Source organism: Microcaecilia unicolor, chromosome 3 (assembly GCF_901765095.1).
Source record: "Microcaecilia unicolor chromosome 3, aMicUni1.1, whole genome shotgun sequence".
In the NCBI taxonomy this organism is placed as follows: domain Eukaryota; kingdom Metazoa; phylum Chordata; class Amphibia; order Gymnophiona; family Siphonopidae; genus Microcaecilia; species Microcaecilia unicolor.
Window position 1 is genome coordinate 169,234,231 of NC_044033.1, and position 14,828 is coordinate 169,249,058.

The 14,828-nt window shown below is 43.4% G+C and overlaps 1 protein-coding gene across 4 annotated transcripts in view; it reads left to right on the forward strand.

Annotated features, from left to right (window-relative positions):
- The window catches only part of IPCEF1 (interaction protein for cytohesin exchange factors 1), a 240,779-nt gene extending 232,983 nt beyond the window's left edge, over positions 1–7,796 (forward strand). For all 4 annotated transcript variants that reach the window (XM_030196563.1, XM_030196564.1, XM_030196565.1 and 1 more), the window contains exons 11-12: positions 4,600–4,793; positions 6,287–7,796. In XM_030196563.1, the coding sequence (XP_030052423.1) occupies positions 4,600–4,793; positions 6,287–6,487 (395 nt within the window). In that variant the 3' untranslated portion in view covers positions 6,488–7,796. The remainder of the gene's footprint in view (positions 1–4,599; positions 4,794–6,286) is intronic.
- Positions 7,797–14,828: the final 7,032 nt, after the last annotated feature.

Here is a 14,828-nt window from a genome sequence, read left to right on the forward strand (position 1 = left end):
AATTAAAATATTATATAATGCTTAAACAGAATCAAAAAGAATCATGCACAAACAAATAACAAAAGACTGACCTTCATGTAATGTGTATAAAACACCAACAGGTGAAGAATGGTGGTTAATAAAAGTAGATGAGAAAATCTGATCTAGAAAAACAGATATATATATACACTCAAAAAAATATTGTATAAAAACATGAAATATAAATCAACCATGTAAATATACATTTTTTGTAAGGTGCTGTATACAATAATTTGACACCGGTTTATGATATGGAATGTAGGAACATCGATTTGAATTAATTATTGTGAATGAATACAAGTGTAGCCACTAAATTTGAGGGAATGTATTGTCTGCCGTCTGGCAAGATAGTACAAATCAGATTACACTGACAGATAAAATGATGTATAAAGTACAGAAGTGAGACAACATGATCACACTGGAATACATAAGGAGATGTAGAAAGCTGTTTGTGGATAGCAAACAGCTAATACATGAAAAAAGGGGAGAGCTTTAAGTAGCATATTTAAAGATGATCTAAATCAGGAAGTGCCAGAGAATGGCGAGTGTGTATAAAAAAAGGAAACTTATATGCCTATTAAATAAATATATATATTGGCTCTGGTATGGTTATTATTGATATGGTATGAGTTGACAGAAGATAAGATCTGGTAAACATAATGAAATTGTATGAGTGAGCCTAAACAAGAACACGGAGGAAAGAATGATATGGTAAAGTGAGACTTAGTACGATACCAGGCAGAGTAGAGAGACAGCCATGGGCAAGGAGATAAAGTGTGTAAACAATGATGGATACAAAAACAGAGTAATATGAGCTACCAATAAAGCAGAATGCAAAGTAAGTGAGTGCAAAAAGGATAAAACACCAAAAAAATGTATCTGGCTACAGATGGGAAATGGAAGTAGGAGTGTAAATGAGAACCGGAGAAGTATGAATATGAAAAATACAGACATATGGTGAAAGAAAATAAATGTACTTATTAATGGCAAGAAAAAAAGTAGCAGTGAAGGTATAACATAGTAGAAACTGAGTACTGGAAAAGTGACAAGAAAATCGAACGGAGCTTATAGTGGAACGATGAACGAATAAAGAAATAATCCATAGACACAGAAGTCAAAACAGATTTGCACATGGATGAAACATACAGAAAGACTTTTATCAACCACCATTCACCTGTTGGTGTTTTATACACATTACATGAAGGTCAGTCTTTTCTTATTTGTTTGTACATGATCCTTTTTGATTCCATTTAAGCATTATATAAGATTTATATTATGTTTACAGTCATTTTATTTGATTATATATTTGTTTTATGTTTAATTTAATTCTTTATTCTTGTATATACATATACATATAATTTTATAATGTACATTCTCTTATTGTCTAATGTTTTTAATTTAGACTCCTGAAGCAGGCTAACTGCCGAAACACAGGTCTGTGTCGCGTCTTCACCAAATAAACGTTTGATCATACTTAAGTCTCCACGTTTGTTCTTGGTCAGCCTGGTCTACTTCCCACTCTTCATCTTGGCCTTTGGGCCAGGGCTGATATGCAGCTGCTTCAGGCTTTGCTTCTCGGTCATTGGTCCCCACTCCGTCAGGACATTTCAGTTTGAGTTCCCTGGACTTGGCAGGCCAGGAGGAGCATGTTGTGGTGGTTGGCTCCAGGCAGCCTGTCAGAGAGCCTAGCGGCACCGGACTGGATCATAGCCACCATGGATGCCAGCCTGTCGGGCTAGGGCGCCCACTGTCTTCATCGGGTGGCACAAGGCGTGTGGTCGGTGTTGGAGACAAAGTGGCCGATCAATCAGCTGGAGCTTAGGGCAATTTGGAGAGCTCTGGTGACTTTTGCCCCAGTTCTTTGTTTCTGAGCCATCAGAGTGCTGTCGGACAAAACGATGGCTGTGTTTTATGTCAACAGGCAGGGGCCCATTTGTGTTCCTGGCCCTGAAGGCTTATCTGCTCTTCGCCTGGCCAGAGAAGCATCTCCTGGACATCTCAGCTGTGCACATTGCAGGTGATCTGAACATGCAGGTGGATTTCCTCAGTTGGCATACGCTGGATCCATCGGAGTGGGAACTTTCTGTTAAGGCCTTTGCCCTTATCACCTCCATTTGGGGCGTCCCAGCTCTGGACCTAATCACGTGGAAGTACAATTCCAAAGTCCCTCAGTTCTTCAGTTGCTGGTGGGAGCCGGGATCACTGGGGGTGGATGCGCTGCTCCAGCGGTGGCTGACCAACTCCCTTCTCTACATGTTCCCTCCTGGCCAGTGGTGGGCAGGATGCTAGGCAGGGTGGTCCTAGTGGCCCTGGACTGGCCAAGATGGCTGTGGTATGCAGATCTTGTTCATCTTCTGGTGGCTGAGCCCCTGTCTCTTCCTCCAGCTGCCTTATGCATTAGGGGCCCGCCCTGATGAGCGATCTATCTCACTTTGATCTTATGGCCTTGCTCTTGAGTGGTTGTGCCTGAGGAGGAAGGGTTACCCGGAGGTAGTTATTACTACTCTGTTGCCAGCGTGAAAGCTCTCAACTTCCACAGCGTATGCTAGGGTGTGGAGACTCTTTAAGGCCTGGTGTGATGATCAGGTAATGTCCCCATTTGTGCCTCCTTGCTGCAGACTTTAGCCTTTCTGCAGGACAGCTTTAAGAAAGACTTGGCCTTGATTTCCTTGAAGGATCAGGTAGTGGCCTTGGCCTGCTACAGGGACACTTGAACAATTAGTTGTTGGCCTCCCATCTGAACGTGGTCTGCTTTCTACGGGGGGAGGGGGATGTCAATCGGTTGCAGCCTCCACTGTGGCCCGTCTGTCTGCAGTGGGACCTTAACTTGGTCCTCCAGAGCCTTAAAGCAGCTCCTTTTGAGCCCCTTCAGGGCTACTTTGAAGGATCTTACTCTTAAGTTGGTGTTTTTAGTTGCTATCACATTAGCATGCAGTGTCTCTGAGCTGCAGGCTCTCTTGTAGAGATACTTTCATGGTCTTCACGGAGTGGGGTGTTTCCTTCCATACAGTTCCTTCCTTTCTGCCTAAAGTCTTTGTTTCACCTCACAATCAGGCGGTGCTCCTTCCTCCCTTTCAGTGGGAGGATTATGGATCTGACTTTCCTGCCTCCACCATCTAAATGTTCAGCAGGTCTTGTTTCGCTACGGGTGGCCACAAATAATTTTTGGGTGTCAGACCATCTGGTTGTGCTGTTTTCAGGGCCTCAAAGGTCATGTGGCATCCAAGGCCACGGTCTCCTGTTGGATGCGGGAGGCGATTGCTTCGGCCTACCTTGCTTCGGGGAAACAGCCCCCACCATTCCTTTCGAGGGCTTACGACTTCTTTTGCCGAAGCCCATGCAGTGCCGCTGGTCAAGATTTACAGGTCTGCTACGTGGGTTTCAGCGCATTCCTTCGTGAAGCATTACTGCCTGAATGTTGCGCAGTGGGATGCTTCATTTGGGGCATCGGTCCTCCTCACAGGAGTGGCCGGTGAGGACTGCTTTTGCACATCCCACTTGTCCTGGATTGATCTGTTGCACTAAAGGAAAGAAAATTATCAGGTAAAAATCTAATTTTCCCATAGAGCCTCCTGGACCAATGAGGGTCAGGTCTCAAGAGGTGAGATAGTAACAATGAGAATCCAGGACTTAATACATGTAGTACTTTGCTTTTGTATTTGGAATGGTGTTGGTCACTGGGCATCCTCTGCCACCCACATTGCATCGGCTGCTTGGTTAGCAGTTACACTCCTGTATCGTTGTCAATGGCAGCTTAAGGAGGTAACAGAGGGGAAAAAAGAAGGAAACAAGGTCCTCAGTGTCTGAATCAGGAAATTGAGAGGGAGGGGCCCATGAGCAGGAGGGAGGCAGCAGTGTCAGCTGAACAGGGATGCCAGCAGCTGAGCAGCCATTAGGCTTGGGACTAGTATAGCCACATCTGACAGATGTTTCTCCCAGCTGTCTGTCATACCTTTTCAGTGGCGATCCTAGGTCGGCTGCCACCTGGGGCGGATCGCCACTGTGCACCCCCCCCCCCCCCCCCCGGGTGCAGCAGTGTCTGTCCCCCCAGGTTGCAGCACGACATCCCCCCCCCCCACGCAATGACACCCCCTCCCCGGCACATCAAGCCCCCCCCCCCCCCCCCCCCCCCGGTGCATTCTTGGCTGCTGGAGGGTGCAGAGAGCAGCCGCGCGCCTGTTGGCTCCACTGGCTCCCTGCTCCCTCTGCCCCAGAACAGGAAGTAACCTGTTCTGGGACAAAGGGAGCAGGGAACCAGCGGAGCCGACAGGCGCACGACTGCTCTCTGCACCCTCCAGCAGCGTGCACCCGGGGCGGACCGCCCCCACCGCCCCGCCCTTCCTATGCCACTGTACCTTTTTATAATCCTTGGCAGGGGGAAAAAGAAAGAGGGTAAATATGTAAGTCAATCAACAACAGAAACAGGAAAACCTAGTGAATCCTATATTTGGCCACATCTGTGAAATTATATCTATGAAACTCTGCAAGTCTACCACACCACTTTCTTGTTCATTAGAAAGATTAATTAAATACAATTCACATCACCATTTTCTTACTGTCCTGTGTTCTTTCTTTCTTAAGAACAAACCAAGAACTCTCAAGATGACGAAATGGAGAAACTTTACAAATCTTTAGAGCAAGCAAGTTTATCTCCCATCGGAGACCGCCGACCTTCAACAAAGAAGGAACTGCGAAAATCTTTCATCAAGCGAAGCAAAAATCCATCAGTGAATGAGAAGCTACACAAAATTAGAGCACTAAATAGCACACTAAAGGTGAGGTGTCTGATGAGGGAAGCTGCATTTGATTAGGCCTAGATGCAGTTGTAGCACATTTCTCAATTATTCCTTGGTTCTGTCAAAGTTGCTTGGTTTGGAAGCCTTTCTCCTTTGCTAGTTCTCATAAAAAGAAGTGAGCATGAGATAGAATATAGAGCGTGAGACAGGGAGCTTGGTGGCGTAGGGGCAGTGTGTGATAATTGGCTAGAAGGAATGTAAGAGCATTGGGGGATTGCAAAGTGTGAGGGGATGGGGGCAGTGTGAAATACAATATTGGGATGGAGAGAGCAGTGAAAAGCCCTAGAGTAGGTAATGGTCAGGGTGAAGAGCATAAGAATGGGGAGGGGGTTGTGATGGCCGGAGAGATTGAGGGAGAGTTGGGGGGGTGAAGAAGGATAATGTGAGAGGGAAGAGACATGGAGAGAACCAGAGAGGGAAAGCAATTGGTTAGAAGGGAGCCATAGAGCAGGAAATTGATTGGGGAACATGTAGAGGATTGAGAAAGGGACTGGAAGAGAGATGGAGATGTAAAGGGTTGAGATAGGGAAAATTGGATTGCGAGAAGTGAAATCACAGAAGGAGTCAGGGTGAGATTCAGGTATAAATGGTTAAATGATGAAAAGAAATTAATGGGGGAAATATATGAAAGAGGAATATGAATTGGAAAGGAGATTCTGGAAAAAGCAAAAACAGATGAGGCCAGAAAACAAAATTCAGATAACAAAGCTGGAAAAAAATATATGTTCTTTTTTTTTTTTTTTTTTTGAGGGAGGGGGCAATAGATAATGTGTCTGGTGTTCTGTGATTCAGAGAAAATATCATGAGAAGCTTCTCTTCATAGATCAATCCTTCTATCACTTTTATGTATTTGCTCTGAGCTGAAATCCAGTGTATTAACAGTTAGGAGTCCTTTACTTAGCTGTGGTATAAAGTGGCCTTAGCTCACAGGGTTTTCCCACACTCTAAGACCTTTTTTACAGCAGTAGTAAAATGGCCAATTTTCCTCTTTTTTTTTTTTTTCCCATTAATGGCCATGCGCTAATGCTGCCATTAGCATGCGGCCATTTTAAAAAAATTACCCTAGTGGCGTTTACCGACACCTATTTTGTAGGCGGTAAGGGGTAGCACAGTAATTGTGCGCTAAACCATGCATGGTAATGTAACTATACAAACTGATTAACACAGAAATGCCTACTCTCTGACCCCTCTGAGCAAAAATAAAAACTTTTTATCGTGCGTCCCGCACCATGCGTGAACATGTTCCACGGTGCGCAATTTTAAGCTGGAGTAAGCGTGTGCCAGTGCTTACCGCAGCTTAATAAAAGAACCTCTTAGTGATTTGTGTTCTCTGGTGGAAAAGAAGATATATCCGGTGCTACGGCAGTAGATTAGCAGAAAATTCCTTCTGTAAGTCGAGTCAGGCAGTTATGGATTGTTGTCCTGCCTTGTTAAAGAAAAATAGAACAATAACTACTTATCTTTTCAAATAGTGCAAGGAGCATGATCTGGCCCTGATTAACCAGTTACTGGAGGACCATGAATTGACAGCCAAGAAGTACAGGGAGTGGAAGGACACAAACACAATGCTTTTTCAGGATATCTACCAGCAGCCAGCACCCCAGGACAGCAGTGAAACGAATGTCAGTGTACTGGCAATGCTGACGACTCCCGAGGCCTTGTGTTCAAAGTGATTCATAATGACCAGTTTCACAGCGGAGCTTCTGCTCTCTGTTCATCATTGCTTTACAGTGTTACCATTTAATTGTCTTTCACCTCCTAAAGAGAAAATGGGAAACATGAGGCTCTTCTCTCATTGAGAAAACTGATTCTGGTTTCCCTGTGTTTTTTACTTGTGGTCCAGCTGCTACAGCATTCAAGGGCAAAATGATCCAACTTAAGACAAGGCATTCTTGAGAAGGTGGTTATGGCTTTCTGAACTATCCATAAATTGCTCATTTAAAGAATGTATAATTCACCAAGGAATCTCTCAGGTGTACCATACTTGGATGCCAAGCCTGCCACTAAGTTGGTGGGTGACCAATCCTGAAGAACTGCAATGAGACTAGAACTCATTAGGCCCTGAACTATGTGGGTCTTGGCTTTTAGCAAATGAATAGAAAGCGTGCATCTTCACGTACTTTGTGGATCTACCAATTTAAAATGGGAAGAGTGCAATGTTGTATGTACTATAAATATTCCGTGGCCAATTATGATGCTAGGCTGTACACTTCATTTCACAATGTCATGCCTGTACATAAGGCACAAATTGGCAGTTGGCTAAAAGTCAGGTTTCCTTTATACAGAGCTTTGTAATGTCTGTGGTTTGGCTAGAAATGACATAGGACATTTAGGTCAAAATGGCTTGTATGAATTAAACAGTGGCCAAAAAATCCTAGTTATTTACATTTTGACACCATCTTAGAACACCTTTTAAATTGTAGAGCATTCAACAGGGATGACATAAATGTTCCTTGCCAAAAATAGCGGTCAGATACAACCTAGTGTAAAATCTGAACAAAGGAAATGCACTGAATATCTTATATGGTCTAGAGCACTGTATATCATGGAGAGTGATCCTCTGCTGCTCAAAATGTAGCACCAAGGATAAGTCTAGAAGGAGATTTCCTTCAAGGAGTCTGTGTGATGGTGTTCAGGCACGCTGATAAGGGTGGAGGCTTTTTAAAGAGAGGGGTAACTAGCAGAAATAACACATCTTTTAATCAAAGCTGCTTCGTTGTTAAATCAAGCTATTTATTTTAGCAGTGTTGAGTCTGTTTGTGTCCCTCTAAGCCCATCAAAGGCAACTAGAAAAACTTAGTGTTTTGTAGAAAAGATCACTGGTGCAGTTTTTATTTGGACAACATATTTTATGAACATCTTACTTCTGTGCTGTTCTGATTGGGACAGATGTCATCTGTGGACTGTATGACCTAAAATATTTTATGATTGGTAGCAATTTAGAATGTTACATATAAGAAAAACACTGAACAATAATAAATGAATGGCAATAATATGAGATTTGTGTTATGCTTTGGAAGTAAAAGTGAACTGTAACATCATGGTGGTTTCTATTGCACTCACATAAAGACTGGAGGCCTAGCCAATTTCAGAGGTACAGGGTAGTGAAGGAGATTAAGGACCTGCATGCTGACATTTATTCATCTTCTGCACTGACTTCAGCCAGGCCAATACTTTGTAACATGGACCAGCCTCACAACTGCAATGGATACTTTTACTGGCCTCCATCTCTTGGTTCTATTCAGCAAGTAAAATCTATAGTGCGTTCTGTTCTGTATAATGAACTGACTGGAGTGACAGGGTACATAGGAGGAGAAGATGTAGACCATGGCTGTAACATATACACTTTGGAAAATGGGGGTGGGGAGCTGAAGGGAAGACCATAAGGCTCTAGGTCATGCTCATGCCAGTGGCGTAGCTATGTGGGGCCTGGGCCCCCGTAGATTTGGCCTTGGACCCCCCTGCCGATGACCCACCCGACCCACCCACCCCTCCTGCTGCCAACCCGCCATCGCCTGCCTTTGTTGGCAGGGGACCCCAACCCCTGCCAGCCGAGGTCCTCTTCTTCTCGCAATATGCTTCCTTCTGTTTCTGACATCCTCAGACTCACAGAACGAAGCCTTGCAGATCAGCTGATCTGCAAGGCTTCGTTCTGTGAGTCTGACATCGGACGTCAGAAACAGAAGGAAGCCATTTGCGAGAAGAAGAGGACCTCGGCTTGTGGGGGTTGGGGTCCCCCGCCAGCAAAGGTAGGCAACGGTGGGTTGGCAGCGGGAGGGGGGCAAAGTCGGCACTGGTGGGGGGTAGGCGGCGCCAGGGGGGGCTAAAATGTGCCCCCTCACCTTGGGCTCTGGACCCCCCTCCCGCCAAAGTCTGGCTACGCCCCTGGGTCATGCCTAGCTGGAGCAGCTTATATAGACAGGGATGCACACTGCTACTGTATTCATTAGCTGACTGCTGTCCTGACAAGGCTGCTACTGGCAGCAGCTAGATCCTCCATGATGGGCAGCAAAGCCCTTGCAAGTCAAGGTCCAGGTTCTGCTCACTCAAAGAAACATACATTGGAAGCAGACAGAACTGGGATCAGGCTCACTCCAAGTTAATGAAGAAACGAAACTGGTGAGGTTGATTTGGCACACCAGGGTATGGGGGAGGGGGGCACAGAACAGTGCAGAGAGAAGAACTAGAGGGACAAATGTCAGAGTTTTGGGCTCATTTTCTAAAGAGAAGGATGCCTATCTTTCGACATAAATTGGGAGATGGATGTCCTTCTCTCAGAAACATCCAAATCGGTATAATCAAAAGCCGATTTTGGACATCCCCAACTGCACTCCGTCGCAGGGCCAGCCAAAGTTCAAGGGGGCGTGGAGGAGGCATAGCGAAGGCGGGACTTGGCCGTGCCTAACACTTGGACGTCCTTGACCCATAATGGGAAAAAAGAAGGATGTCCTTGACGAACACTTGGACGTTTTCACCCGGACCTGTTTTTATTACGACTAAGGCACAAAAAGGTCCCCGACCTGACCAGATGACCACCGGAGAGAATCGGGGATGGCCTCCCGTTACTCCCCAGTGGTCACTAATCCCCGCCCACCCTCAAAAAAACATTTTAAAAAATATGTCATTCCAGCCTCTATCAGATGTGATACTCAGATCCGTGACAGCAGTATGCAGGTCTCTGTTAGTGGGTGAGTGCACTTCAGACAGGTGGACCCAGCACCATCCCCCCCCCCCCCCCCCCCACCCTACCTGTTACTTTTGTGGAGGAAACAGCGAGCCCTCCAAAATCCACCAGAAACCCACTGTACCCACATCTAGGTGCCCCCCTTCACCCGTAAGGGCTATAGTAGTGGTGTACAGTTGGGGATAGTAGGTTTTTGGGGGCTCAGCACACAAGGTAAGGGAGCTATGTACCTGGGAGCAATTTATGAAGTCCACTGCAATGCCCCCTAGGGTACTGGTTCCTGTTCATGCATGGATTCATCTGTTTTTAGAAAGTGTCTCAGCTATTTTGAAGGAAATTCATTGCTGATCATTTAAAAATAGGTTAAAACTTAACATGGATAAGACGAAATTTCTATCGTTTAGTATGAAGGTGGATAATCCATCTTCTATTCAATTTTCAGATGGTACAATATTTAATGTGGAAACTGTGTCTAGGATATTAGGTGTGTTATTGGCTTCATCTTTGACTTTTGAACCTCAGGTGAATTTGGAGGTTAAAAAGGCTTTTTTAAAATTGAAACAATTACGACGTATGATCAAATTTCTATCAAGCACATTTCATAGTGGTGGGGTCTAGGCAGTGATTTGATCATTGTTTGATTATATTAATGTATTATATACAGGGCTGTCTTGTAAATTGCCGAGAGAGTTATAATTGATTCAAAATATGGCAGCAATATTGATTATAAATGTAAATTTGACCATGTGTCCCCTCTGCTTTTAAATTTGCATTGGCTGGCGGTTGATGCATGAGTTAAATTTAAAAATTGACGTTTACATTTTAAAACTTTAATTGCTGATGTTACCTATAATTTTCCTTCTTTAATTAAGAAGTTAACAGGATCTCTTAGTAATGAACGTTTACTGCTGTCTTTTCCAACTGTTAAAGGCATATATTATAAGAAAGTTCATGAAGGATCTTTTTTTACTATGCATTTAAGCAATGGAATATGTTACCCTTAAATATTCGACAAACCCCTTCTTATAGTGTGTTTAGAAAGATTGAAGACTTGGCTATTTTAAATGTGTTGATATTTAATATTGATATTGTATTTTTATTAATGTTTGTAAAACTGCTCTGAACCTGTTGTTTCAGAGATTTTGCAGGATATAAAATTCTATTAGCATAGCATAACACTCATCGGAGTTGTGCTAGTTTGAACCTTAGAATGGGGAAACAGAAGGTTAAAAGGGTTGCTGCTCCCTTGGCACCCACCTTGACTTCCACACTAGGCCAGCCAACTTTGCATGCATTTAGAGCCATCCCTATTCGGCAGCAAACCACTTCTCTGGAAGTAGTGGAACAGAATGGCGAAGGGGCCTCGCTTAGTCCCGAAGCATGTACTGCACCGCCAAGACCCGGAACTGTTACAACAGAAGAGCAGCTTGACCCAGTGCTAGGCGAGTCGTCGATGCCACAGCCAGGCGCGAAGGGAAGCTCTTCTGTGAGGTCAGCTGTGCTGAATGCTTCTGTTGAAACAGCAACAGAAGGTCTACTTCTACAGAAAGATATTCTGAAACAAGTTAAGGCACTGAGACCAGCAGTTATTTCTTTGGACTCTCTGTGGGATGTAGTTATAGGTTTGGAGGCTTTTTCTCTACTTTTGTGAGTAAAGTTAAATTTATCTACTGCTGTAAAGGTTCAGGAAGAGAGATATACACAGCACTCTGCAAGGTTTTCTCAGGTGGAGGAGCACCTGGGTAGTTAAGTCATTAGCAGAGAAACAGGTCTGTGATAGATCAGCTTTGGCTTGGAAGCTTCAACATTTGGAAAATCAGCTCAGATGGGGCACATTTTCAAAAGAGAAAAATGTCCAAAAAGTGTCATAAAGCACCATTTGGACGTTTTTCTTCTCAAAACATCCAAATTGGTATTTTTGAAACCTATTTTGCAGACGTTTATTCAATTCATCTGCAGTGTGTCCAGATCACAAGGAGGCATGTCAGCGTTTTGAAGGTGGGATTAGGGCGTGCCTAACACTTGGACGTTTTACAGCCATAATGGAACAAAACAAAAACGTCCAGGACTAAAACTAAGATGTTTTGGTCTAAATCGGTTTTCAGAAAGAACAAAAAGGTGCCCTAAATGACCAGATGACCACTGGAGGAAATCAGGGGTGACCCCCTCCCAGTGGTCACTGACCCCCTCTCACCCTGCCCCCCCCAAAATGTGAATAAAAATATGACTTACCAGCCTCTGACTGCCTCAGGTGTTAAATTCAGGTCTATTAGAGCAGCATGCAGGTTCCAGGCGTAGTGTAGTAGTCGGTGCAATGCACTTTGGAGTGGGGGACTCAGTCGGGACCCTATCTCTCTCTACCTGTTACACATGTGGTGGAAACTGTGACCCCTCCCAAAGTCACCAAAACCCTACTGTACCTGCATATAGATGCCCCTTCACCCATAAGAGATACTGTAGTGGTGCACAGTGGAGGACAATGTGTTTTGGGTGGGTTTTGGAGGGCTCGGGACTGTCCTTTCCCATGTCTAAACTTGTACAGCGCTGCGTAACCCTGGCAGCGCTATAGAAATGCTAAGTAGTAGTAGTAAGATAAGGGAGCAAAGGTGATATGTTTACCTGGGAGCATTTTCATGAAGTGCACAGAAATGACCTCTAGGGTGCCCCTTTACTCTCCTAGGTTGTTTGGGGGCAGTCTACTAAAAATGCTGGCTCCTCCTACATCCCAATGGCATAAATCTCTACGTTTTGCACTTCTTCTTTTTTTTTTTAATCAAAAATGGACCAAAAAATAAAATGTCCGAAGTATTAAAAAAAAAGATTGACATTTTTCTTTTTCAAAAATGACCTTTTCTTTCCTATTCAGAGGTTGGACGTTTTGTGCAAAACGTCCATAGTCGGACTTAGACGTCATATTGAAAATGCCCCTTTTTGGAACGTTATAGGTCTAAGTGCTTTGAAAATAAGCCTCTATGTAAGTTTATAAGTCTAAGTGCTTTGAAAATACACCCCTAAACCAGTGATTTTCAGCCTTTTTTTAACTCATGGCACACTGATAAGATGCTAAATTTGTCAAGGCACACCATCAGTTTTTTAAGTGTTTGAAGCCTGATATCTTACTGAACAATAAGACTGACAAATTACTACTACTACTACTATAAATCATTTCTATAGCGCTACCAGTCGTACGCAGCGCTTTACAATTGAACATGAAGAAAAGACGGTCCCTGCTCAAAAGAGCTTACAATCTAAATCAGGACAGACAGACAGGACCAATAAGGATAAGGGTAGGACAGACAGAAGGACACATAGAGAAAGGGACTATTGAAGAGAGGAAGACAAGATAAAGGTTACGAGCAAGTGACAAGTTAGGAGTCAAAAGCAGCATCAAACAGGTAGGCCTTTAGCCTGGATTTGAAGGCGGCGAGGGATGGAGCTAGACGTAATGGCTCAGGAAGCCCATTCCAGGCATAAGGTGCGGCAAGACAAAAGGAACGGAGTCTGGAGTTAGCGATGGAGGAGAAGGGTGCAATTTGGAGAGATTTGCCAAGTGAACGGAGTTCCTTGGAAGGAGTGTAGGGAGAGATGAGGGTGGAGAGGTAGTGAGAGGCTGCAGAGTGAATGCACATGCACTTATAAGTCAATAAGAGGAGCTTGAATTTTATACAGAAACTGATAGGGAGCCAGTGAAGTGACTTCAAGAGAGGGCATAACGACTTTGGCAAAATATTAGTCGTGCAACAGAATTTTGAACAGATTGAAGAGAAGAGAGGTGGCTGAGTGGAAGACCTGTGAGAAGCAAGTTGCAGTAATCTAAGCGGGAGGTGATGAGAGTGTGGATGAGGGTTCTGATAGCGTGTTCAGAAAGTAAAGGGCGAATTTTGGCGATATTATAAAGGAAGAAACGACAGGATTTAGCAATCTGTTGAATATGTGCAGAGAAGGAGAGGGAGGAGTCGAAGATGACCCCAAGGTTACGAGCAGATGAAACAGGAAGAATGAGCGTGTTGTCGACAGAAATAGAGAATGGGGGAAGGGGAGAGGTTGGTTTAGGTGAGAAGATAAGGAGCTCAGTTTTGGACATATTGAGCTTCAGGTGAAAGGATCCTTTAAGAAGCAGCATTCTTTGAAAAATAAAACATAAAAAAAATTAATTTGGATGCTTATCTTCCTCTGAGTTGCAACATTTAACAGTATGCCCTGTAAAAGCCATCTTCGTAGCCATGCTAGGTCAGACCAGTTCAATGGCATTAATCAACTGAAATGCCTGAGACTGGGATTATTGCAATTATAAACCATTTGAGTTTCACAATGTAAAATAATACCCCTAAAGTTTCTCTGATTTAAACAATTTGATCACACATATTTTGTATAATTATCTTTTCCTTCTCTCCAATATTTTGCCAAATGTAATGGTTGGTAAATTTTAATAAATTACTTTTTCACACACACACTCCTCTAAATTAAAATTATATAAATTTATATACCTTAACATTTAGCAGAATACATGCAAAAATATAGAAAAACTATATTTTGAAAATATGTGTACTTATTCTATATGATTTCAGATTTTTAAGATATGGATTGCAGCACAAAATTTAAACAGCATGACTTGTTTCCCCCAGCTGCATCAGGTGTCTGCTATGTCAGGGACAAATAACCTCGCCCTTAAAATTTGGCAGACAATGTAACAATCCCTATGGGCTTGTCAAATCTTGGAAGCACTGGAGCAGCAGCTGCATATGTGTAAGCACGAAACATCAGTTTGCTCAATTTGTGCAATATTTATTTTATTATACTGGTCCAATTTTAAGAACTTTAAACTTAAACACCCCAAATCTTACCCTTACTATCTTTGAGAGCCTAAAAATGCTTGGTGTTATAATCGATCACAATCTAACACTCGAAAGCCAAATAAACTCCACTACAAAGAAAATGTTCTTTTCACTGTGGAAACTTAAACGGATAAAACCTTTCTTCCCAAGAGAAGTATTTTGTAATCTATTACAATCAATTGTATTATGCCACTTAGACTACTGCAACGGAATACAGTGGTGGAAATAAGTATTTGATCCCTTGCTGATTTTGTAAGTTTGCCCACTGACAAAGACATGAGCAGCCCATAATTGAAGGGTAGGTTATTGGTAACAGTGAGAGATAGCACATCACAAATTAAATCCGGAAAATCACATTGTGGAAAGTATATGAATTTATTTGCATTCTGCAGAGGGAAATAAGTATTTGATCCCCCACCAACCAGTAAGAGATCTGGCCCCTACAGACCAGGTAGATGCTCCAAATCAACTCGTTACCTGCATGACAGACAGCTG